The 26,970-nt window shown below is 43.2% G+C and overlaps 1 protein-coding gene across 1 annotated transcript in view; it reads right to left on the bottom strand.

Moving 5' to 3' along the window:
* Nucleotides 1-26,970, bottom strand: part of lrpprc (leucine-rich pentatricopeptide repeat containing) — a 56,792-nt gene that overhangs the window by 6,366 nt on the left and 23,456 nt on the right. Inside the window, exons 23-34 of the mRNA XM_071480166.1 lie at nucleotides 25,625-25,832; nucleotides 20,286-20,410; nucleotides 18,493-18,599; nucleotides 12,949-13,017; nucleotides 12,726-12,816; nucleotides 11,894-12,036; nucleotides 9,808-9,934; nucleotides 8,555-8,681; nucleotides 5,307-5,395; nucleotides 5,020-5,224; nucleotides 3,278-3,405; nucleotides 3,030-3,145 (exon numbers count right to left, since the gene is read on the bottom strand). Of these exons, the coding sequence (XP_071336267.1) occupies nucleotides 3,030-3,145; nucleotides 3,278-3,405; nucleotides 5,020-5,224; nucleotides 5,307-5,395; nucleotides 8,555-8,681; nucleotides 9,808-9,934; nucleotides 11,894-12,036; nucleotides 12,726-12,816; nucleotides 12,949-13,017; nucleotides 18,493-18,599; nucleotides 20,286-20,410; nucleotides 25,625-25,832 (1,535 nt within the window). The remainder of the gene's footprint in view (nucleotides 1-3,029; nucleotides 3,146-3,277; nucleotides 3,406-5,019; nucleotides 5,225-5,306; nucleotides 5,396-8,554; nucleotides 8,682-9,807; nucleotides 9,935-11,893; nucleotides 12,037-12,725; nucleotides 12,817-12,948; nucleotides 13,018-18,492; nucleotides 18,600-20,285; nucleotides 20,411-25,624; nucleotides 25,833-26,970) is intronic.

The raw sequence follows: 26,970 nt of genomic DNA, 5'->3' as shown, positions 1-26,970 counted from the left end.
TGTGGATACCCAGGGAATGCTTCCTGCTTTTCCTCAATGACCCCTCCCGACACACACACACACACACACACACACACACACACACACACACAGTCTTGCCTCACTGCTTCCCTCCATCACTGTTTCACTTCTTAATGACTAACTTCATCCCTCTCGTTCTCCACACGCTCCCCGCCGACCTCACCTCCTCCTGATAGCCTTGTCACCATTATTGTCTGCTCGCCTACTTAAAAGCTTTTCAGAGTTTTGGTCCTGCTTCACTTATGATGGGATGGAGCAGTTGGGCTACTACCCTCCAGTGAGTCTGGAAGAGCAGCTTTGAAGAGGAGGCAGGAAGACGAAAACAGGAGCACACCAGTGAAGCCTGGGTCGCAGCAGTGGAGTCTGAACTCACAAACTTAACACTCTGACAAAGACAAAGGGGAGAACAAGTCTTTGCTGTGAAGGGTCCTTGTAGGTTTGCTTTGTAACACTAAAACATTTGTTCCTGGATGTTTGTTTTCTCGTGTCCCCATGTTTCTCATATTTCAAGTGCTGCCGCAAACAGCGACTCTCACAACAAGTGGCAGATGTTCTTTTCCAAACAGCTGTTAATGCTAATGCTAGCTATGTAGCAGCAACACTTACAAATAGCACCTTTAAGAAACGTCCATCAAAGTTATCAAGAGCTCAAAGTCACTTCTAATATTGTCTTTGTCCAAGCAATTGCTCAAACCTCAAAATAATCAGTTCACTGTAATTTCAGACGAGGAAAAGGAGAAAAATCGCCACATTTGAGGAAATGAAACCATGAAACATTTTGCATTTTTGCACATAAATTTACTGCAACAATTAATCTGTTATCAAAATTATTTTTTGTTAACAGACTAATCAGCTAATCTTTTGAGCTCAAATTTGATATAATAATAGGCAAATTTGTAAAGTAACTATAGCGGACAGATAAACGTAGTGGAGAAGAAGTATAAAGTGTCATGAAATCGCAATACTTAAGTACAGCAGTAATGTTATGTTGGAGCTTTTATGGTGAACACATCAATTTAAAAAGTACATAAGGAACACCGCATCCTCTCTCTGTCTCTGCTTGTTCCTCCATAACTAAACCTGACAACAGACAAACTTGGAAATTGTTCCTCCATCTTTATCTTCTATCTTATAGAGAGAAAGGGGGAGAAACTGAGCTGAGGTGCACATCAAAGCACAAAGCATATTATAGCTTTAAAAATGATATGATCCATACTTGGTGTTTAAATAGTGATGAAGATGGGAGCAGTAAGTAATGTATCTGTTCATTAACATGCATGCTAGTCAGACATCCCTGTTTAAAGATTGAGAGGATAATCACTCAGGATGTCAGGATGTCTGAGTGGATCTGCTGAGGTTTAGATTTCTCTTCCACTTTCACTCTGTGTTGATCCAGTTTAGAGGATACCACAATGTTGTCATGAAAAAGAGCTGTTGTAACTGAACTACCTGGTAAAGGTTGTTTTAGGTATCTACTTATGTATCTCATTATGTTTTCAGGAATTACTACCATTTGGACACATCTGTTGTTTTACTGTTTATTTATATAAATTTACTCTCCTTTGGTTGCATTTTCCTCAGTAAATGCTCAGATCTCTTTGTCTGCTTGTTCAAGAAGCATCTGATCGATGACTATTTCTGCAGCAAAAATGATCATTTATGAGATTTTAATGTCAATTTAATATATTCAAAACTACAAATGCAGATCAGGGTGAAAGAGGAGCAGCTACGATTGTGTGACAGGAGCATAATATGGCCTGAAAAACAGATTCCTGTAGTCCATGTTTAAATAGTGATGAAGTGTAGAAAGTGAGGGTAGTGAGTCATGTATCTGTGTTCATTAGTGTGCTCTCTATTCACACGTGCAACTGAATGACTTGACGGGGATGATCACTCAAAGTGAGAGAGAGATCACCACTGTTAGAGAGGAGGAAGGAGCAGATTTGTCTTTCTCTGCCTCGTCTTCCAACCTGCCTCTCACCCATCTAGCCTCTACATTTTCATGTCTCCAGGCTCAATGCAAAGTCGTTGAGCTGTAACGTACGACCTGTGTTAAATAAGTGAAGTAGCAGGAGGCCAATTTCAGACCATCAGACTCTGTGGTGTTTATGTGGGCTGGATAAATAAGTCAAAGTCTGTGGCAGAAGACCGTCTCCACCATCGCTAGGTTTCTGACAACTGGGCGAATGCATCGGGGAGCTGTGATGGACTAAATTCATCACCAGCTCCCTTGTTGATTTTTTTTTTTTTTTTTTTGCAGATTTTAATTACTTTGATAGAATAATTTAAAATGTCGCCAAGTGCAAGACGCTCAAATGGAGACAAAAATGCTCCAGATGATTTAAAATTTATCTAAAGTGGTTTCTAAAAAGTTTTTATAAAAGACGTCACCGATGTTTCACAGAGCTTTCCTCGTGGTGTGCAGAATCAGGAAGAATCAGCAGTACATGAGTGGTACCTGCACTGACCTCCACCTGAAATTTACATTTTTCTCCATAGCAGATCTATGTAGTTTTGGCTTTTTTGGTGGTAAAAATTCAGATTCATTTCAACGGCAACCTGTGGTTTTCCTGTAAAATATTCAGTTTCTTCACAACATCCTCCTTATCGCCTCTTCACACAAAGACAAGTGGAGAGCAAAAACTGCATGTGAGATGAGAAAAACCTTGGATTTCATCATTCCATATTAAAATAGAGATGAAGAGATGTGAGAAAGAGCAGTAAGTAATGTGTCTTCATCCACTTGCATGAATGCTAATCAGTTTAAAGTAAAAATAAAGTGCATCATCTCAGCCTCTGTGGCTCACAACTACACACACTCATACTGTAGGTTACCCATTCCAAACCGTATGGGAACGACAAAGACACAAAAAATTGAATATGAGATGCAGGATTTGAATCTGTCGCTCAGCTAAAAATACATCAGTGTGATACTTAACACATAAACTTGTTGGCTCTCAGGCTTATAGCTTTTGGGCTCACACACACACACACACACTCCTACTCACAGCCAGCATGAACTTGGCGTCTTCGACTTTGTCCATATCCACCAGCTGGACGAAGAGGTCTGAAGCTGGTCTGTAGCAGGCAAAGTGGTTGGCTAGCCGCTCTGCCATTGCACTCACTGCAACACAACGTGCCCACTTGGTCAACATTTTGTAGTCCTTTTGCTTGTTGTCTCATATTTTGTATGTCTTTCTGTATACATGTATTTATTGAGTGTGTGTGTGTGTGTGTGTGTGTGTGTGCATCTTACACTTGTCTAAGGCTTTGTCGTTGTTGTCTTCCAAGATCTTTCTGAAGACGAAGGACATACTGGGGTTTACACTGTCTGGGCTGGTGTAGACTGACTCCAGCAGCTCTACTGCTGACTCCACATCACCACTGAAGAAGGGCGGAGGGGGGTGAGAATCGATGAGTGGGAGGGAGAACAAATGGTTAGTTTATGGTAGAACAAAATTACACCCAAAAACCTGTACGTGTATAATCTTCAAACAGATGAACAGAAAATATGAGAAACAAACCGAGAAGGTCCCTGAGAGAAATAATAATACGTCACTAATCAGCCAGACATTGATTCAACTTTCTCACTGTGATCTGACCACTTTAGAAAGGAGCGTACACATAAGATATAAGACACAGGCCAGATTAAACAACAGCTGCTCCCACATGTGTTTTTTTCTGTAATTTAATATTAAAATGACATCGGTTTCATTTTTGCCCTTTACAACCTCCCACTGAGTGCAGTCCAACTCAGTCACTCACACACACTCCTGCTGTGAAATGTTTTTCTGCTGACGTTGCCACAAGCAAACAAAGCCTGCACACCAAAGCACTACAAATCTAAAACAACTCGTTCTGGCAACCCGACCTCGCCACTAACACTTTACGCTCCCTGCTCCCTCCCCACCGTCACCAGCTGTAATGAATATTTAACACACAGGGTGCGTGCGCGTCTCTCTCTATGTATATGTGTGAGCGTCCAGAGGTGGTGGTGGTGGGGGGGCATATCTACGCTGATTGTTGCGACTGGGACCGTCTGAATAATTCAGCGGGGGGCCCCTCTAAATGTGGCGCTCCGCTTTCCGGGCCTGCCTGCTTTTCCGCCCCGGCTCTTAACCAGTCAGCTTGAGTCAGATACAGCAGGGGCGCACGTGTCAGAGCCGCTCAGAGCGCAGCTCCCACAGGTCAGGGTTCAAGTTGACAGGCCCGCGCTGCGATGGCCAATCGGGCGTGAGACCGTCCTGCTATTCTTCTCTTCCTGCTGTCCCTCCGAGGTGGCATTGGGGACGCCGCCGCTTGAGCTGGGGGACAGCGCTAATGTGGCAAGTAGCGCAATGAAAGTTTGATGCACAATGTGTTTTAGATTTTGTTCTGTTGTTTCAGAAGCGATGGAGCCGCAGTGGAAGATGGGCGACTTCATGACATTAAAAGGAATCCATGAATAATCCTATTACGCCCGTGTTTCCTATTTGCACTTGACGCCCCACTCGCCCTGTAAGCTTTTACTTTAAGAGTGTGACAACCTGGGTCTTGTCACACTCTGCTGCTGGGGCTACATTAAACTGTTTATCTCTGTGTGCTGAACATGAATACCAACAGAGTTCACAGAAGAGTACAAAAGACTTATCACAGGACTGTGAATTGCATCATACACTGAAATTACAATGCTTTGCTCATGTAACATGTTAGGTGTCTATCTTTGCTCCTTTTGATTATACAAATGAATGAAGGAGATATCACGACAACTTTCTCAAGATATCTGAAAACCTGCATATGCCTGAATCGGACTCATGTGTGACCAAAATCCTGAGTTCAAGCCTCTTGTGTGGGCTTTTATGGGATCTTCTAAATTACTCTGACGTTTGAAATTTTTGTTTGTAGAACAATGAGACAGGCCTGAAGTCGCCACACTCAGAAATCTTCAAATCTGCCGCCTCAACTCAAAAATAAAACAGTCCATCTGTAAATCGCCACATATACGCTGAGCAGTCTTACTTGTTGATGTGTGCCAGGGCTTTGTTGTTGACAAACAGCATGCTGGACAGGTTGATGGTTGTGCTGAAGCCTTTCATCAGAGACTCCACTTGTTGGATGCCCGCCATGTCGCCATGGCTACCCAGGGCCTGAACCAGTCTGATGATGGCAAGCTGTAAGGGCATACGGTCAGCCTGCAGCATGGACTTCAGCTCCTCAAGAGCAGCTGTGGAGGAGCGCAGGTGGTGAGTCTGAGTATGTGAAACAGCTGTATGTGCACGTTTACCTCGCATTTGCCTGTCTCGTACCTTTGGGCTGGCCTTTCCTGCTGTGAGAGATGATAAGCAAACTGGTGGCGGTGTCACTCAGCTGGAAGCTTGGCATATGAGACACAGCACTGGGAGAAACGGAGACGAAACATTTCAATAATACACGTCTTGTTTGTGTCAATCTGTTGAAAATAACTTTTCTTGATTTTTTTTTGGTCAAAAAGAAAACTACAAAATATGATGATATAGAGCTTGAGATGGTTATGCCATACTGTGTATAATAAGGTTTCTATCTGTTTAATATATCTGGCTGTATTTGGCCATTGTGGGCAGTGTTGCGAATCAATGAGCAGAAATGTTTTATTGTAATATTGGGTGGATCTTTGGATAACACAGTGTGCAGCATGTCAACTTCATATAAAGGTATTATTATGTCTCATGTAATCCCATATGGGATATAGTTTACTATTTCAAATGGATAAAACCTTATTTCACTGTAAAGCTCAACCCCTCTGTACCGCTCTCTCTTTCTCTCTCACTAAAAGCAAATCTTTATAATCTGTGACGACTGAGTTAATATCCCTGTGTCATTTCAGTCTTAGAGTTCTGTGCTCGTCCATTATAAGGCATCACATTTAGAAAAGCATTAGACTCCACAGACAGAGTGGATAAACACACGGGCTGAAAGACAGGAAGACGGACAGGACAATAAGAACAGAGGTGACTGACAGGAAGCCTGAGCCTCTCGTAAAGTGCCTGCTGTGACCCTGAAAATAATACAGACATCAAACAGTTGATTGATGTCACCATATATGATGATGTGCCTTCCTGCTGAGCTCCCTCATGTGTGTGTGTGTGTGTGTGGTATTATGCAGGAGGGTGAGGCCTCCATGAGCTGCTCCTGCTCCTCGTTGCTTCTTCCTCCTGATTTTCCCCTCCCTCGCTCCGTCTGCTCGTCTATTTGCTGTCCCTTTCAGCCCTCCTCCTTTTCATTTCTTTGCCACTAAAACCTCAATCAAGCTTGCCTCTCGTCTTTTTTTTCGTTTTTTTTTTTTTTTATTATTATAGCCCTGCAACCAGATTAATCCGTCCGCTCAATTGAGCATCAGGCTGGCAATCCTTATCACCACAGCGACACCAGGCCAAGCAGCATTCGGCAGCCGCTGTGACAGGGTCAGGGCGGAGATTGGAGTGGTAACAGGGTCGCCGACGGATTGCAGTGGAGACCAAGTGGTGGTGGTGGGTGGGGGGGTGGTGGGGGTCGGAATTATTCTTATCGGGTGGGAGAAAATCTCTAGAGGCTGTCTCTCACTCACCTTTTCCCACACACACACACACATTCAATGCTGCTCTCTCTTGCCTTCTCCTTCTGGGGGTATTGTGCTCCAGCCAAGGAATCCATCATCCATCTCTTCCTCTCTCTCTCTCTCTCTCTCTCTCTCTCTCATCATCATCATCACTCTCTCCCAATCCCTTAATCTCACCATAAGCACCCCGCTGCTCAATTCTGTACAGATTACCCAAAAAACAAACGTACACAGACCCCCGCGCGGTGAGAATTAATGCCTATAGCATCTTCATTAACCTCGTACGTGATTAAATCTAGCCCTCCTCCCCTCTTTCGCTCCTCTTTTCCTATTTAGCTCCTTTTATCTCCTTCCTTTCCTCCCCATTTCCATCTTCCCCGACTTTCCTCTCAGCTCATTTCACTTCTCATTTAGAGTGCAGATAAACTAGGCTTTTATCCAGGCAGGGATGCCGTAAACCAATTCAAACACAGACTGGAGATGGGTTATCACTCGTATTGCCTCGCGCTTGTTGAAACATGGGTCTAAAATTGATATGATTATTCCTCATAACATAAGAGAGACATGTTGAGAGATGCAAAAACAGGGAAGAGCCTGATAGTGTAATAGATGTTTTTCATATGTTTTTCTTTCTCTGCAAATTAGTAACTGCATCTCTTCTTTGTATTATGTCCTTTTTATTTTTAACTCTGTGTTTGTGTTTTTTCCTCTGCAGAAAGAAAAGTGATATAAAGACAGGAACAAAAGGAGATAAAGAAAAGGGAAAAGAAGGAGATTACCTAAAGAGACAAAGAGAGCAGAAAAGATCAGCAGCGGGCTAAACCCAGATCTCTAATACCTCTGTCTGTCCATCCATGTCTCCAGGCTCAAGCCCTGATATGGCCCCGTAACATAACAACACGATACATTACTAATTGGAAGAAGATTGATGTTTTTGCGCAAAGTCACCCGCTTCCCAGAAATCCAAAATTAATCTGTACATCTAAGTGTGTGTGTGTGTGTGTGTGTGTGTGTGTGTGTGTGTGTGTGTGTGTGTGTGTGTGTGCGCGCGTGTGTGTGTGTGTATCCTGGGGCTTAGTAAGAACCACTGTTCATATCCAGCAGGGCTGAGTGTGTTAGCACACAATCAGTTTATAATCCTCATGTCTATTGAGGAGACGTAGTTTTAGCCTGAGGTGACCTGGTGCCACAGACGGAGGAGACATGGAAAGTAGCAGAGCATTAACCGGACTACATGTTGAATTTGTCTGTGTTTTTTTTTATTTTTTAGTTTAGATGTCAAGATACACTGCTGTGCAGTTTATCAGCCCTAAGGGTGAATATTTGACAATATTCTCAAATATTAAGATTTCTGATGACTTAAAACGCTGAAAACTGATGTGTCCTTAATATTCAGCTGCTGTTAATTATTTGTAAGGAAGAACTTGTACAGATAGATGCTTATTACAAACTAAGACATCAGAATAAAGCTGGATTACTCCTGCTGAAATTAAACAAAAATCACCACGCTGTTGGAACTCAAAGCAAACAGATGAAGTTGAAGAGGTTGCCTGTGTTTCTCCAGGAAGCCGACACCTGCTACTGCGGTTGAAATGCTTCAAACCTACACATGTGCTGTTTATGCCTGCAATCAGAACTTGCACTAAACAGTCATGTTTTTTCTCTTTTGCAAGGTTTTACCAAAACATGGTGAAAACACTACAGGGGCAGCTGTGACTCGGGAGTTTGAGTCTGAAGCAGGTCGTCCACTAATTGGAAGATCGGTGGTTCGATTCCTGGCTCCTCTTCTCTCTCCTTGGACAGGTACTGAACCACAAATTGCCCGTAATGTGTGAGTGTGTGCGTATGGTAGAAAAGCTGTATGTGTAGAAAAAGTGCTGTGCTAATGTGTGAATGTAGCTTGTGGTGTACAGCACTTTGAGTGAGCAATAAGACTATTTAGTTACCTTTATGTTCTAGCGTTTATGTGAAGGCACTTACATGTCCTTGACTCCCATGGCATCCTCGATGGCACCCTCAGACAACAGTGCACGAATCAGGAAGTCATAAGGGGCTGGGGGTAACGTCACACCAGTTTTATCAGCTTTCTTAAGCATCCCATAGGCTTCTGCAGAAAGAGAGCGAGAGAAGGAGAGAGAAGGAAAAAATGAATGGAGGCTGGACAGGATGAAGAAAAGCAGAATCTGAGATAATCTTCATATTACTGGATTAATAATTAAGTAATCTGTTTCCACAAAGACGACTACAGTGGTGAAATAACGTTAATATCGTTTCACTGCAATAAAATTTAGACAACATTTGGTGCCACTTGCAGTAGATGACTCCAAACACTCTGAGTAGTCTGAAATCTGTTTAAAGCTCAATCGAGCCATTTTCTTTATATAAAAATTGGATCTATTAAGTCTCTGTAATGTGAAACTTTTGCCTGTACTTTGCTGCGATTTAACACTCAATCCTTGCAGCTCTACCCAGCTTTTAAGGCGTCAGTGATCTCAAACTGATGTGCCTGTCAGACGGTCAAACAGCCTCTGAATCCTGCTGCACCTCAGAATAAGGAGGTTTGGGTCCAAGAGTTTTTGTAACCTTTCAAAAAAATCATCCAAAAGTCATTATCCCAATTTTTGAATGATTATGGCTGCAGGCATTTTCCTCACACCTTCTAGCGTGGCCGTTTGGAATAAATAAAAACACTTTTGCTGTCCATCATAATCAGCTGACTCGTCGTGAACAAGTTTTGAGAATAACTCCCTTATCTGGTCCATAATGACATTGTATGGTTCCCCCCCAAGCAGCTCTTTCATCAATAACCATATAAAATGCTATTTCAAGTAGAAAGTCCCACCCTGCCGAACACAAATCAGCAAAAAGCAAAGTGAATGAGCGACTAGTAACAAAAGTCAAACATGTAGGATTGATATTCCAGATGTGGTGAATTTTCTCAGGATGTGGAACCAGCACTAAAAGACTGATCTATATAAGATGACGAGACCAGAGGACTCCACCTGAAAGCCCATGTTACTGACTGTGCTGTATGTTTTAATAAAATTCATGAACCAAAAGTACCTCAGGGCTGCAGGGGGCTTTCTGTCCCTTAAAAGTAAAATATTTCTTGATACAGTTTCAAATGGAATTTAACACCTGAGATGGTTGAAGTGTTTTGAACCAGCTGCTTCTGTGTTTAATTCAGCTCTGTGTCATGCGGGACAACAACACCGGGGCCCCCTGCTGCTTACCTTTGGCCTTGCCCTTCTTGCACAGAGCCAACAGCCGGGTCTGGAATTCAGCAACGCTATTGGCTGTGGCGGGGGGCGTTGATGACTCCACCTGCTGTGCGGTGGCAGCAGCTTCTTCATACCAGGTCTGTTAATGAAACACACACAGAAAACAGTGATAAAACTCAGTCTGATGTTTCCTTCCAAACACAGCCACATTCAAGCCTGTGTACATGTTCATCTGTGTGCTGGCAATGAGCTGGTGTGTGTATGACAGTGCAATAATGCTGGGCAGGCATGGCAGGGTCCCCTAATGCTCAGTCACCCGTGTACCAGCGAGGGGAGGGGGTTAAGCTGTATTGGCTGGGGGCAAATTAGGTCTGGCACCCCAGGGGCAAAAGAAAAGTGTATGTGTGTTAGAAGGTATGTGTGTCGGAGCAGGGGTGTCAACTCAAGAGCCCCTGGGGTCACCAAGTTCATTGCTCCAGGCAACAGCAATCACTTCCTGTCTCATCATGCTCCGGGCCACTGGAGCACACTCGCATGTGCAAACCGAAGCAGCGAGGAGGAACGGAGCAACAGAGCACAAAGACACAGATTATTATAACATCCCTTCCATCTTTATTGTATTCACTTAATATATATATTTATATATTCTGATTCTCCCCACTTAATTTTGTCTTTTGGTCAGGTTATAGTTCAACACGCACGCACATATGTAACTAAGCATCCAGCGGCAGCCATATGGTGGCATTTAGCTGCTGGCTAAATTAGTCTGGCATTACAGATTTACAGACAGATCAAGCTGTAATTCCTTTCACCAGCCAGCCAGTCTGATTGACCACACTTCAGATCAGAGCTTCAATCCTGTTTCCTCTGTATGTAATGAAGAGAGGCTTAAAGTGGAGCAGGGTTGGTGGTGGGGGGGTGGGGGCTGTATGGTGAGAGCAGCTGATAAGAGTTTTCAGAGGGTTTTTTGGGTCAGTTCCTATGATCAGAGGTTGGGATCAACTTGCTCTTTGGTTAATCTATTCAGTAAGCAACTGTTTTGAACCAGAAACACAAAATGAACCTGTGGTGTCATTAGTATGAAAATTAGTGAGACCACTGTATTTTAAATGACAATGTGCAGCTTCAGTTTATATTTGGCTAAACTCAATACTCATCTGTGTCACTCCAATAAAATCCATCTATCTACCAGTCTTGCACTGTCCATGCACAGAATATGAACACTATCATTGTATATATGCATATACTATTCAAAGTATTGTAAATTTCTCCACTGTGGGTCTAATAAAGGCTATCTTATATATATATATCTAAATATATTTAGACTTAGATGGTCCTAGTTGTCAGTTTCTCGTCATGGTTTCAGTTATTTATGTCAGGTCAGATCGACAGTGCCTCTCTGTGTGCCCTTCTGTGTTCATGTGCGACTTGGTTGCTGTAATACTTCAATTTCCCATTGGCATTTAATAAAATACTCTATTAGGCTTTTTGGGAAATTAGCTGTAGTATCTTTAATGTTTATTTATCAAGGACAGCTCTAATATCAAGGTAGAGAATAGAGAAGGAAAAAAATAGTAAGAAATGACCATCACAAGTTCCCAGAGTTCAAGGTGAGATCTTCTTTTTGTACGATGAAAACAAAAAAAGCTTTAATTTAGTTTTTACAGTGATATAAAAGCAAAGAAAAATTGCAAATCCTCACGTTTCAGAAACTGGAAACTGACGATATTCGCCATTTTTCCTTGATAAATGACTTAAAACATGAATTGATTCTCCAAATTGTTGACAATTATCTCTCCTTCAACTAATCATTTCAAGCTATAATCAGGAGTACTTCCATTCCATCTCATTCAAGATTTAAGGGCAGAAATGTATGCACAGGCACCACTGTATTGTGTGTTTAACCATCACTGCTGCATAGTTGTGTGTTATGTTTGACCTCAGGCACTTTTAAAGTCCTCCAGAACCTCTTGGCCTTTGCTTTCACGTTCATCTGCCCCTCCCCCTCAAGGGAACCTCCTGGCAATTATTCTTCTGAATAACACATTTGTCTAATGAGCATTATTGGGATGTACATATTACAAAGTTGGGGTTTTACCTCGGGCACCTCGAAGGGCACCTCCTGGCCATTATTCTTCAGGATGTCTGCCAGCATACGCAGGGTCCTCTCCCTGGGAATGATGTTCTCCTCCTGCATCTTTGTCCACAGCGCCTCTGCCTTCACCCAATTGTTTGTCTCCTCTGGAAATAACAAGAAACAAAGCAGCGAGAGTGAGAAAGGTGTGTTCTTATGTCATTTGTTATGAAAGCCATTCAGCATTTGGTTGTTTAGTCAGTTCATACCGGTTGTAGCTCACCACACGGTCTGCACCAGAGAGTAATTTCTGACAAAGCGCTCCATGCTGAGAGAGGTCAATCAAAGCACTAATCTGATCAACTGACTGACCCTCAACTATGCTGTAATTTAGGAAACACACTAACTAGTGGTGTGTGTGTGTGTGTGTGTGTGTGTGTGTGTGTGCACAGGCAAGTGGGGGTAATGGGTTGACAATCAGCTTCAACACTCCAATCACAACTGTTAACTGCTCTCCTCTCCTCTGCAGCAATCACACCATGTCTTCTGCTTACTTCTGACTGATCCCATTCTCCTTCTCTCACTCTCTCTCACACACACACACACACACACACACACACACACACACACACCTACACACACACACACACACACACACACACACACACACACACACACGCTGGGGGCAAGAACAATGTGCACTCAGAAGCACATCCAGAGGTAGAGGGAGGTCGCAACGGCACAAGGACACTGCAGGTAAACAGGAGGTCAGAAACATCTACACACGAACAAAGAAAGTAAATAAAAGAACAAACAAACAGACGGATGAATGAAAGAAAGAAAGAAAGAGACTTACTGCAGAGTCGGAGGATGTAACTGTACATCTCATCTCTGTCGCACTCAAACAGCTTGGCGGTCATGTCAACCATCTGCTCCAAGGTCTCCATCTACACACACAAACACAACAATATATGATTAAAGTTGGAATTTTTGTATTTTCAGTTTTCTTTCTCGCTTTCTTCTTCGTGGCCTTGAATATTTCAGGCTTTCATGTTTGTCTGTGTGGGTGGGTGTTTTACCTGGTTGGCAGAAATGCATTTCTCCGCATACCACTGCAGGCGTCCAGGCCTTGCCCTCAGCCCGGGGGTCTGCAAACATTATAACAGATAAGAATTCCTGGGGGAAAAAAAGCTAAGAATAGACAAATAATAGTATAGACAATCTGTAGCTGCACTGAACATCTCCTGAATGTCAGCGTATGATTGTGGATGTTGTGTGGATGTGTTGTACATTATGCTGAAAAGGATCCAGTCAGCTTACAGCATCCGACCTAGTCAGTTTGTCTGAATATTCACTGAACCAGGAGGCCTAAATTATTGCACAAGCATGATATCTGTAGGAGGTCGATGAAACACAGGTTAACTATATAACTCAAAGCCATAAAGCTTTATCCACATGGAAACTGCCCACTGATCCATACAAACCCATCCAGCCTACATAGCATTTTGAATATTGCTATTACTTGATGTGCACCTACTATAGCCTTCTATAAGAATCAAAATAGATGCATTTTTCACCTGTTTAAAAATGAAACAGGTCTGCAGAAGGAGATCTTGCACTTTTCTGTTGGTGCAATGGTTTTAAATTAACATCATGCTGATGTTTTGTCAGATAACAGATAACTGGCACGATGTTACTGTTTGTGTGGCCTTGAGCGGGCTCACAGCATGCAGGCACACAAAAGCCACAACGCAGTGCATCGCTACACACACAACACAATGAATACGGTTGTGTTTAGAGGAGATTGGTATAGAAATATAACATCAGAACTGCAACAAAGATTATTTTCATTATCTGTTTGTCCAGTTTCATTTTGATTGCTTTGTCAATTAACTGACTGATCATGTAGTTAATAAAACATCAGAAAGAGCTCAAAGCAACAGTTCAATAGCCCAAAAGAGATATGACAGTTTTCACAAGACATATGATATAATATTTTGGACTTAAAGCTGAACTCTCATTTTAATAAAGATGCATCAGTTTTTTGGAAGTGATGCAACCTCAGTGTCTGAGAAGAAATCTTCTCTATGGAAAAACTGACACATATCTGGAAATTACAAGAAAAGACAAAAACTTTCATTTGTTAAGACTCAAAACTGTGACATTGGAATAGAGCTACAGAAAAGTCTGACATTACTACATGCATAATCTAAAATATTGTGGTGTTTTGTTGTTGTTTTCATGGTTATTTTCTCAAATTTTGGAAATCTCTTGCAAAGATTTGAGTGGGTAAAAAGACTCTTGAAAAAAAAGATATTCTCTTAACTTTAGATGCAAATGTTGAGGTTAAAAATTCAAAATAGAAGAATAAGAATGTAGGATAAAAATGTGCTGACTATAGTCCCACCAGCTGTAAACCGTACTTTTAGGGATCCAATGATATGCAGATAGTGTTTGAGCTGTCAAATAAGGGCTGACATAGATTGATCTGCAGGCTCATGTAGCTAAGATTTAGCCTGATATGTGGAGTGACTAGATGATTATTATCATGGAATAACAGTGATCAGGATTTCATCTATCTCTTGGGGCTTTGATACAATCTGAATAAGACTAGGACTGAGAAATCTCACCCTCCCTCTCTCTCCCTGGTAATCTGGCTGAGAAAAAAAAAAAAGAGAGAGAAACAGAACGATCTGCCAGGAAGTTAATCTGAACGGGGATCAACAGTGCTCAATTCCCGCTGGCCTCTTTGATGGGAGCCCATCATACCGTGAGAGGGAGGGGAAAGTCAAGAAAAGATGGGCTTCATCCCTTTCTCTGCTGTCATCCTTTCCTCTTTCAATCCCCACTTCTCTCAATCCCTCCCTCTTCCTCCAAATCTCCCGTGCTCCTCCTCGGTCTTTTCCCCTGCCTCTCCATCCCTCCATCCGGCCCAGGCAAAGGCATTATGTTCTTACCCAACCAGCCAAAGGGACAAATTAAAATGTGTTGCACTCACTCTCTCTCAGTCTGTCTAATCTTCTTAGAGACTAAGGCCCAGTGCAAGTGCTCCATCTTTTTTTTGCCTCCGATTCCTTTTGCTTGGTAAAGTCTTGCAGCCACAAAGCAGCCTTTCGCACATTTACTTGCAAACACACGCACACACATACGAATATGTTTGGGATTTTTGAATCCGTCAGGACAAATCTCCCTAATCTGAGCAGAAAACAAAATCCTCAGAAATAAGAAGGCACATAATTTACACATGCACGGCTGGATCGAAAGAATACAAAGAGGAAACAAACAAAAAACAGCACAGACATTCTCACTTTCGGAGAGAGAGATAATGGAAAAGGTCAGGTTATCAGGACAATCCTCTGACACACACACACACAAACAGCAGAGTGTATTACAGGCATTACTTTGCCTCTTTAAGAGTCTTGTGTGGCCTTTGAAGGCTAAAACTTTACAGGTTTCACTCTCATCCTTATAAACATGTACACAAAAATAAAAAAGATAGAGCCGACCTCATCTCACCTCCACTTAACAAACCCTCTCCATCTCAATTCCTAATGTTCTAATTCCACTAATCACCTGGCCACTTAGTCCACACACACACACACACACGCACAGGCACGCTCACACACAGCCAAACCCCTCTCCCTAACACAAAAACACATAATGGCTCACCACTCTTTAGCAATACTACCTAACCTTGACCATCACACACACACGCGTGCCACAATAATAGGCCCGGCCACCTGACAATCCTCTACCTAACCATGACCATTTAGCACAAAATTGGCCACCTTTCTCTATCATTACATTTAATTAGCTGTGATTAATCAGCTGCCAATTATACCAAACACAGTCTAAAGAGAGACACCACTTTGGACTACCACTTGACGCTCTCACAGGGGGAAAAAAAAAAAGCATGTGTGTGTTTGAGTGTGTGTGTTTGCATATTTGAGTGATGGATATGATTCTATTTGAGTTATATATCACCTGAGCACTACATCCATGTGAATGAGTGACAGTTCAGGAGTGGACTTTCCGTTCAGAGATGCTGATCTGAGCATCTACGCAGGTTAAGTGGGCCTCAGCTTTTGAAATGTATCATCTCAGTAACATTTTTTGCTTCTTCCAGATTATACTCCACTAAACTGGCAACCCTGGGGATCCTAGGTCAATCGCTCAGCTGATCGTGCTTTAAAGTTGCATTAATCAATATTATTATATTATGGATAAAATGCCTATGTGTGATGAGAAAGGGGTCAACACCTACGGAGAATTATCATCCGACTGTGCAGTTAACCTCAGCTTTATTTTACCGCTTTGGTTTTGCCCAGGTCACGTACAACAGCTCATGTTTTAAAGGTCCTCTCCAGACATGCTATGATTAGTATTTTGTTTAACAGAAAAAGAGTTAATCACGATGAGATTAAGGACCGAGCATAACGCGCTATTTTATTTATTTATTTTTTTTAAACGTGCCATCAGAGATTCTTTATTTTGGTGCAGTTACCAAAAAACGCTACGTTCTAGGATGTTTGTTGCTACTTTTTTGATCCTTTGATGCACCCTTACTTGTTGTTAAACTGCCACAGACACTTCCTACAAAGATTTTATGGCAAGTCATGTCTACGGGAGCAAAAGGGAGATGGTTCCGGTCTGCAGAAAGGCGTGTCGAGAGTCCAACAGTGTTTATGTCCAGTGCCTGAATCGTTGTTGGTGAAGCTCGAATGAGTTGGAAAATAAAAACATTACTTACCTGGAGCTCATCTACAGATAAATAGACGTCTTCATAATTACACGTCAGACATGCTAACGTTAGCTTCTAAATTTAGTTCAGATAGACTGACGGTTATGTGTTGTTAAGCAAGAGGAGCAACAGTTCTGAAATGCAAAATGACATCATTTTAATCATGTGATAAAACATGTGACTGATCGCAATTAACTACTGAAATTCTGCGATTAATCATGATTAAGAAAAAAATAATCGTTTGACATCCCTACTAGTTAGTGTCTTTTATTTGTTCATGTTGTTTGTTAGCTTGTAACTGTCATTGGTTCACTGCAGTTCCAAGGTGGAAATATGTAGTCATGGTGTTCACTGCTTATATTTCACTCATGATATGTCTCGTATTATATATATTGAAAAAAACATATGGACATGTCAACAAGGTTAAAAACTTGATTTTCATTGGAGGAGGTCTTTAATGTAAATTCTAAAGCTGTCTGCTCCAGCTCCATCCACACTTTAACTTTTAATGATCTGCTGGTTTAACCTCACACTGTGTCCACAGGTCAAACCCTCAAACTAAAACCCAACAGATGGGGTGACGCAGTTGAGCTTTTGTCACTCTAACCTGCATCTCTCACTGACGTCATGTCAGCATGTACATCTGTAAGTCTATTTACCAAGCATCACCAATCTCACACACCACTGGCATGTAGCTGAGTTTTTGTTATAAGTAGGATAACAGCCATGCAATCTAGCAGAGGGGGAATGAGAGCCACAATAATAACATGTCAGTAATATTTAAGAGGGTTTGAAAATCCTCAAGAGGGACAAATCCCTCTTTTAGTGCACAACAGGACATGAGGGAGCGAGAGAGTCAGAGTGAGGGAGTTAAGGTATTTTTTTCTTCCGTTTTGTTCTCATCCTGATCAGAAAACATAATGGCCTTGTTTCCCCTCCTCTTATGTCAGGCTCATCCCTCTATTCATTTAATCATCAATCTCTCTGTCCGGCTATCCAGTCCCTGACCGCCCATCCTTTTCTTTTATCTATGTGAAAATCGCTTCTTATCTGCCTGCTTTGCCTCTCTATTTTTCTCATACTAATCTACATGGTTTTATAGCAGGACTTAAGATGACAAAGATATAAATATTCACAAAATATCCAGGTCAGATGAGCTACAAGGACAAAAAAAAAAAAAAAAGTTTGGCAATTCCATTGTGCATGGCCTCTGTGGCTGACGACAGTCATGCAGTTGATTTTTATTTAAGTATTTTTCATCAGGCAGCTCATCTATGATTGAGAATCTAATTATCTATTGAGATCAGACGCAGCAAGTGGCAGTCACACAACAAACCCTGGATGCTTCAAATAGAGATGAGAGCTATTCACTTTTCACAGTTAGTGAAGTGGAAGCAGAATATGAATGAAAGCTCTTATGTCTCATTCTGTTCGACCCAAAGGGGATGGAAAATTTTTTAAAAATAACATCTTTGGTGGGAATTAAGCAGATTTTAGTCCAGTGCAGCACATGTTGCTGGATGAGTGTGGTCAAACAGGAAAATCAAACACGAATACCACTCCTTCCCTCATACATGAGTTTGAATACCAGTGAATATTAGGCCCTATTAGAAATAATTATTTCAGTGCCCCCTTATCATCTGAACTTGTTTTAATATCACTAAGAAACAATATAGGTTATGGTTGGTTATTATTAAAAACATCTCAATATAGGAGAGACCTGATCAAAATCTGACCAAGCTTTTCCATACTGTGTTTCAGACATTATGTTCTTGGCAGTCAGCGCCATGGTTTAATAAATGAGTCCCTTCATTTAAGTCACTTTTTGAAAACTAGGATACATTTGTGTCAAGAATGAAAAAGCAGTATCGTGTGTGTTTACCTCAATGATCTTACGAGCCTCACGGTAGCGGCCTGTCTGCAGGAACGCAAAGTACAGATCATACAGCATATTCATCTCCCCTCGCTCCTGACTCAGGAAGTCCATGGCTGAAGGGAAAGACAGACAGGTGGGGAAACAGAGCAGAGAGAGGTCATGAATAAAAATGAAAACAAGGTGAACAAACACACCACACACTTCATACTCACGCTCTGAATCCATCATTTGGCACAATGTCCCAGGCACAAAACAGCCATATCAAGGCTGCTCTCAAACAAAAACACACACACACACACACACACACACACACACACACACACACACACACACACACACACACACACACACACACACACACACACACACACACACACACACTCAAGTCCCGAATGAAAGCCTAAGCTCTCCTGGTAAACTTGCTAAAGCGCTCTGCTCAGCGTTATGTATTATCTCTGTCCAGCAGCTTCAGGACAGGTACCACACACACGCGCACACACACACACACACACACAGCAAACTTTCATTTATCCAGCACATTCAGCAAAGCAGAAGAAGAAAGCATAATCCCTCTCCCTTTACTTGTGTCATCCGAAGTCAACTGAAAGGACAATGTGGTGTGACTTTGCATTTTGGACTCACTCAAATCAAATCTAGGTCAAGAAGATCTAATGTTGGCAAGTTTACAGACAGGTTTTCAGACTACATTCTGGTTGCATTTCTTATCCGTACACCCTAACTTGAAGCTTTCCTGGAAGGCTGAACCACATCAGCTCATTACTGAAACCAATGAATGCATTTTCCCTCTACTGCATCTCAGATTCCTGTAGACATATCCAGGTTAGAAAAACTCGATATTTCATTGTTCTGTTGACGCTCGAACTCAACTAAGGCCAGACATGTGAGTCACGATCTTTTGACAAGCCAAGTCATGCTTTTAGTGTGTTTTGGACCACTTAAGGGCAGTCTGTTGGAGGGGTGCACGTTTGATGGTTTCTGCTTTTCTTTCAGATGGTGCATTTGAAGGTGAATTTTCATACGACCCATACAGCCACGGTGCAGCGGGCTGTGTTACTCAACATGTACTCACAATGCCGTCAGATCGAGTGCGAATTAAAGTTTATGTTACAAGTCACCTCTCTTTACTTTATGTAAAAGGAGTGGGAGACAGAATGATTTGTTATTTCAAGACCCACTGATTGGCACTGGTTAACATGCTGGCCTCTGTCAGACAATCATTGTAAAAGTCATTTTGTTTTATCGACTCCAAGGGTCTGTCACCTTTCAGAGGGGGGTTCATAGACGAGGGTGGGAGGGAAGGGTGGATGAGGGAGTGGGTGAAAGGGGAGTGAAGGGAGGTGGAGAGGTGCTCCACTGCACGGTTTCAACCTTTACGCACTCTAGAGCCACTTGCCCCTGCGGCACATTGAACTTGACCTTTTCACCGCGCTGCTGTCGACATACGGGAAGACTGTTCAAACCGTGGTCTGCCAACGTGCTTCACCGCAACCCCGGTCTGAACCTCTCTCACTCTCTGCTCCTCTTACACACTCGGAATTGTTGGCACTTGTTACGGGCACATTTAATGCAAACACTGCACAGGCACTTTGGGTTAGAGACTGCAACTCTTCACATTTGAGGGGCTGGAACCAGCAAACGTTTGGCGCTCTTGGTGACCTACTGAAGTTAAAAAAAACTGTCAATAAATGTTCTGTCAGCTTGCGATTGTTTTAGCGCTAGATTGATGGAGCAGACAAACGATGGGGGTATGACAAAGCGCGCGGGCTGAACAGACAAACCTTTCTGCAGCAGCTCGGTGTCTCCTTTCTCCACCAGACCCACGAGGATGTCGTGGATGCGAGGCATTTGGCTGTAACGATTCTGACACTCCAGCATTGCCTCTAGAGCTCCGGGCAGGTCCTTACTGCAGGTATGCAGACACACACACACACACAGAGAGAGAGGGGGAGAGAGAGCAAAGGGCGAGTTAGATGTCAGGTCTGTCCAATCAGTCATGTACAGGACTGTGTCTGTGGAGAATCAAGAGTGTATCATGGGGTGTTAACCCCGTGACCTCCCATTCAAGCACTATGACCCAGCACAACAATACAGGCCTTTGAATTCATGACAGCACAACTGTGGGTGATGAAGCCTTTTGGCCCCAATACATCATTCTCACACAATCAGACGCACTCCCACACACCTGTCTGCGTGAGGCTAATGTCCCTCTGGACAGGCTTTTAGAGGGGAAGCAACGCAACAGACAAAAGGACTCGGCTGATCTTTACCCTCTCTGCTCAGCTCCTCTCATGTCTTCCCAACTTCTCTTGCTCTTTCTCCTCTTTTGTCCTCCCCGACCCCCTTTAACCCCTCATTTCCTCATCTCTCATTTCCCTTTTCCACCTGATCTTCTCTCTCCTCCTTCCTTTCTTCCTGCTCTTTTTCGCCTGACCATCCTCCTTTTGATTCCATGCTGTCAGCTTTCACTCCCCTCTGACGACCTTGCCCCCCAGCTGAGCAATTTAGTAGAAATATGGCAACAACATTAGAGCTCCCTACCACCACCAGCAGCAGCAGCAGCAGCTCGCTCCCTTCGTCTCATGTCATCCTTTTCTTGCTCAGTCTAACCCCCCCCCCCAGTCGGCCCATCCCTCACGAGCGGACGAACAAACAAAAGAGCGTGTAGAGAGAGGATGAGTGCGCCTGATGGAGTGATAACGAGAGAAGTAGAGAGACAGAGATGGGGAAAGGAAGCAAAAGAACGAGAAGCGGAGAGAAAGGGGAGGGAAAGAGACCACTTCAATCCCCTCTATTGTGACAGCGCTGCCATCAATCTGTTGATTGGGTAATTACCATGTCAATCACACAGAGGTCAAAGCAGATAGGGCACCCATGGGGGAGGTAGGGGCCAGAGTAAGTGAGTGAGAAAGAGACAGATACACAGACCGTGAGAGAGAGAGATTGAGAGTGAACAGGTATAATTTCTGAAGTGTTTTTCCATGTATCAATTAGACAAGCGGATATGAGAAATATGCCCGAAAAGACCAACAAACCAGAAAAAGGAAAAAAAAAAAACAAAAAAAAAAACAAAAAAAAAAAAAAACAGGAAATGGCATGACCTTGAGTTCGGCTGCTGTGAGGAGGAGCAGAAGAGAGCGATGGAGGGAGGAGGAATGGCGTGATTAGGGTTGGAAGGTAAAGAGGTCCGCTAATTGAAATGAAGAGGGACAACATTATTCAGCAGAGCCAGTCAAGAGGCTGTTCAACTGCACAACAGTCTGATTGAACAACACAGAAGAGAGACTAAGAGATTTTTGAAAATGAGAGAAAGAGAGTGGAGATAGAATGAGACCGAGGAGGGGGGACACGGGTTATTCACTCCAAAAACAAGACAAGGACGAGAAAAAAAGGGCAGAACGCTGCTTTTTGATTAACATAGTGTGGCTTATATGCACAGTTACCTTAACTGCTCCTGTGGTAAACATGGCTTTTTCACTGGAGCCGTGTTTCAAAACTCCCTCTCCACTTTTGTTTCATCCCTTCTATCTGTCCATCCCATTCATTCCTCCATCAAGCTCCTCCACAACTACTTATAATCCCTTCTTCCTAATGAGACATCTTAAAAAAAAAAAAAAAAAAAAAAAAACACCCCATCACTCTTGGCAAAAAAAAAAAAAAAAAGAGGGCCTGGCGTTGCAATTACACCCCCTTTGCCACCCCCCCGCCTGCCGATCCACCCCAAAAAAAGAGCTAAGGATGTCGAAAGATGGATAATTTCCCCTAGGTACAATTTAACTGTCACTTTGCGTTGCCATTTACTGCGGCGCACAGCCCTGTTAATGTCCCCAACTTTGCATGTCAGCCACTTTCCAGCCAATTAAGCCCTGAAAAAATAACGAGCGCTTTGCTCGGTGGAAACCTGAAGGATTAGACAAGGAAGCTCATTTCATCTCGCTCCCCCCTTCTTTTTCTCCCTCTCCGTCCCCTTCTTTTGTTCGGAGGAGATCGGCAGGCCTGTTATCAAGCCACTGTCCTCGCGTGGGGGGAGGACGACGTGTCGAAACGCAAATGAGACCGTGATCATGACACCACTAGCCTGCTGTTACATGTGCTGAAGAATGGCACTTACTAATGTTCACGCCGATACCCACACGCTCATTATTTTTGCTCCTCAGGGGCAGTCAAACAAGCTGACAACACCACATCTGACATATTATCACCTTATAAAGTTGATGCATCTTAGCCAACAGCCACCTACAGTATTTACACATCCAGAGGGCAGGAAGAAACATTCAAATTCATTTTAGGTGGTGTTTCTGGCCACATGACAAATTCAAGTCCAGCACTCGCTTTCTTTTTAACTGTGCCGAGAGAAATATTTATGGCTTTTTGCTATTAAATGTTCCATTTTCTCTACCAGCTGGATGCTAACAGCTTGCCAGCTGTTTGGTGGCAGTGTAAAGCTAAAAGCAGTTCCCCCATGCAGCAGGAAACAAGGGCCTGGAAAACCAAAACAAGAAGCTAAAAGAGGCTGTGGGCTGCTGCAAAGACAAGTGTTAATCCCTGTGCGACACCGCTGACAATACACAGTCGCTGTTTATGTTCAAAACACTGCATTAGCTTACAAGTTGAACAACTAATGGAGCTGTGTTTAGCTGAAGTTAGCAAGTTAGCTTGTGTCTTTCTTTATCTCCGTTCTTCACCAATCTTTTCCTTTCCATTTGTTTCAATTTTTCACCTGTGGCTGCTTCTATTCATCTACTTAAAATTTCCTCTTTTTTTTTTCTTTTTGGACCCACTTAAACTCCATGTATGCACAATATGAGACGGCAGAAAAGAGTGGGAGTGAATGAAGCATTTTTCCTTTGATCCCCTCATCTCTCTTCAGCCCTCTACCCTCCTCCCCCCTCTTCCTATTCTATCGCCACCATTGCTGTCTTATCATACATGTCCTGCCAGCTCTTCATTTTGTTGGACTCATTAGCATTTCCTGTCGCTGATCATTTCCATAAGGATGTGGCAACCTGAGCTAGCTGCCAGCTAGCATAGTAGCAGGTTAGCACACACAATACTGAGCGGACGGGCATGGAGGCTAACGGGGCGGCGCATATGATGGGCTGTCAAGGGCTAATCTGCCAGAGAAGTGTTCATTAAGTCATTAGCGCTGACGCAGCGATGAGACGGGTGCAGGCGGGAGTGATGCCTGCTTTGTCCTCTTTTATCTCTTCCCCTCCGTCCCTCCTCCTCTCGACTGTCTGTTTGTCCGCTGACTGACGGAATGAAAGAGGTGGGGACGGAGGGAGAAAGATAAAGGATAAAAAGAGAAGAAGAGGGAGACGGGAGATACATGCAACTGGAGCACACAAGTCAAGTGTTGTGGTACTCAAACCTGCCCTGAGGCTTGGATGAACCACTGATGGAAATGCTTTACATTCTTCACAATTTCACCCGTTTTCTGCCTCCTCACAAGAGAGAGATTTATGAAATAATTAATTCCCAAAATACCTTTTAAGACTAAGAGTTTCATGGTGAAAGAAGGAGTATCACAGCCTAACTAAAGCAAATGAAAAAAACACAGATGATTAGTGTCATGACCGTGTTTAGTTTCCCTTTGTGAAGCTGCTTTTATAACACTAGACTTTCTGAAAGAGCTTATTTATTTGTTATTCATCTAACCATTTTCAAGGCTGTTCAGTGCTTGAAACCAATGTTTGAGATGAGCCGTTCAGTCATTATCTGACTCCTGCAGGGAGGAATCTGCTCAATTAAAAGTTGGTTTAGAGAGTGAAAACAACAAGAATCTAAACACGCCAATTACAATCTCTCCAATATTCAGGTGAAGTGGACCACTCTGTCAAATAAACTTTATCTGCACATCATTTTTGTTGACTATTTCCAAGACTATTTCCAAACCAGCCAGCTAAAAACACACAAACGTACCAACAACACAAGACAGATGATGGTAGAACACCAGCAGCTAGCCTGTTCACTTGTGTTCATTAGTGTATGTTCACTGCAGGATCATTTGGAGGAAGTAGAACTGGCACTTGATTTGTGAGCAGTGCTGCGGTAAGCCAGTGTATGTGTGTGTGTGTGTGTGTGTGTGTTTGTGTTTTGGCTGCTGTAGATGACCCAGAAGTAAATTAGCCTGCTAATCTCACAGAGGCAGTGATTAACGAGTGAACCTGGAAACTCTGTTTGTGCCAGAGAGCAGACTTCCAGCAAAACAAACAGCGGCAGGGGAGCACCAGAGTGTGTGTGATAGTCTGAGCTTGTGTGTGTGTGCGCGAGCTTCATTTGCAAAGGCCTACCTCTGCCGCAGCATGTACACTAGAAGTAAACAGTGTGTATGAAAGCATGTGCAGGTCATGTGTGTGTAGTGGCGGGCCCCTAACGGCGCACTGCGTGCCTGTGTTAAATCCAGCAATTAGTGCTCTGTACATAATTAACATGCTAATGAGCTGATCTACTTAAAAGCTGCTCTGACAAATAGAACACACACACATACGCTGAATAACACACACACACACACACACACACACACACACACACACACACACACTCTGAATAGAGTTGAGGGGTGGGGCAATGCCAGTGACCCCACAGCCAGTGTCTGGTAATGTTCATTTGCATATTTGTATTATGGGAAGAAGCATCGATGGCCATCTCTCACTACACACACACTTACACCTTGGAGTATGGCAGTGGGTGTTTCGGGAGATCAGGGGTGGGGGCTCATGGGAGAGGTTGCAGCTGGTGAATCCTCAAACAAACAAAACCTGGCTCCAACAACGTGCACACACACACACATAAATGAGCAATTTCCACATCCTCTCTCTGTCTGAATCGCTGACCCAGAATGTAACCTCAGCTATGATCATAGGGAGGGATGAGTGACTCATTGAGACACACATACATACACACACCTGGCAACTGGATTTGGCTGATGAAGACACAAATGGGACAACAGAACTGAGCTTCATGGCTGGTTACTGGAAAACTTCAGAAATCAAAAAAAATTCTACAATGATGCAGATTTAAAAAAAAAATCCATATCACAAGTTCAATCTGTCAGTACATGACCCAAGTGTGTTTGTCTCTGTGTGTATGACTGTATAGATCAGTGTAACCGTCGTACCTCTCCAGGTAGGCAGTAATCAGAGGTGAACAGAGATTGGAGGAGGGCTTGGCCAGACCGAGGGTAAAGATGGTGTCCTGCAGCTGTCGGATGACGGGCGCGCCGCCTTTGGCCACTATGGAATTGAGCATGTGGAAGAGCAGGGTGAGGTGTGTGTCATTCAGCACCACCCCCTTCTCTTTCATCTCCTTCAGGATGTCCACCGCCTCTGTGACGGAGGGAAAAAGAGACAAAGAGAAACCGTCAACGTGAGGAAATGTTCAAACTCCAAACACCTGTGAAGCTTCGGTAAGATGAGGTGTGTGAGACTTTCAGCCTGTCGATCAAAAGATAAAGTGATGGTGAGGCGGATTTAGAGGTAACGACAAAGGATGTTTGGAAAAGAACAAAAGACAAGAAGAAAGAGAAACAGAGATAATACAGAGAGATGAAGAGAGAGGAAGCGAGAGGTGGGCAGAGCTTGGCTGAGAGAAGAGTAGGGTGTGTGAATATGATAAAAGGCCCCTTTAGCTAATTCCATGTGGGGAAAACAAACCCATATTAAAACAGCATTTTGCGCTCAGCGGGGATGAAAATCCAACCCCGTATAATGCCAACTCTGCGCTAATTGCTACTTGCGGTTTTCTAAACGAGACTACAATTACCAGACCCCTACAATGGAGGCCGGCTTTTTGCCGTGGCCATGTGGAAAGCACTTGGGGGGCTAAATTATAGGTATGTGGCGACAAGGGCCCACAGTGGCCCCAGTGAGACCCCGGTAAGCGGGCTGAGGGGTGGATCGGTTTGGTCAAGTCCAGCCGGTAATGGAGGGCTTTTTACTGGGCCACGCGCCCATCTGGCCAATGCTAGGGGCTAAATGGTGAAAAGGGAGTGTGCATGTGTGTGTGTGCATATGTGGTGTATCAGAGTAAGGTAATTAAGATGCGTTTACTGTCTATTTAGACAGCTCCTAATGGGCTGACAGCGATACAGCCGCTCTCCACCACAGATACTAATCTATACAGCGTGACCAAGAGGAAAGGAGGAGATGGAGAGACGCAGAGACACAGAATATATTTGAATAATGTGCATTAAGCCAGTCCTCCAACTGCAGGCAATACTGGCACCTTGCTTAAAATTCACTCAACAAAAATCCTCGCTCCTTGTGTTGATGAAAATTGTAGCAAACACAGACACAAAAGCAGGAAAACAAAGTTAAAGTGAACAATGTGGGTCTAATGACACCAACACCTAAGTAGCTGGTAATATAACAAAACCCCTAACACAGGAGTGTCCCTCTCAACTGGGAACACACATTCAGACACAAACACACACACACACTTGTGGGATGAGGGACAAGGCCACTG

Source organism: Trachinotus anak, unplaced genomic scaffold (assembly GCF_046630095.1).
Source record: "Trachinotus anak isolate AG129_WGS33_773 ecotype Australia unplaced genomic scaffold, CSIRO_AGI_Tana_v1 ptg000007l, whole genome shotgun sequence".
In the NCBI taxonomy this organism is placed as follows: Eukaryota; Metazoa; Chordata; class Actinopteri; order Carangiformes; family Carangidae; genus Trachinotus; species Trachinotus anak.
Note: the sequence above shows the minus strand (reverse complement) of the source record. Positions and strands in the feature narration are given on the sequence as shown.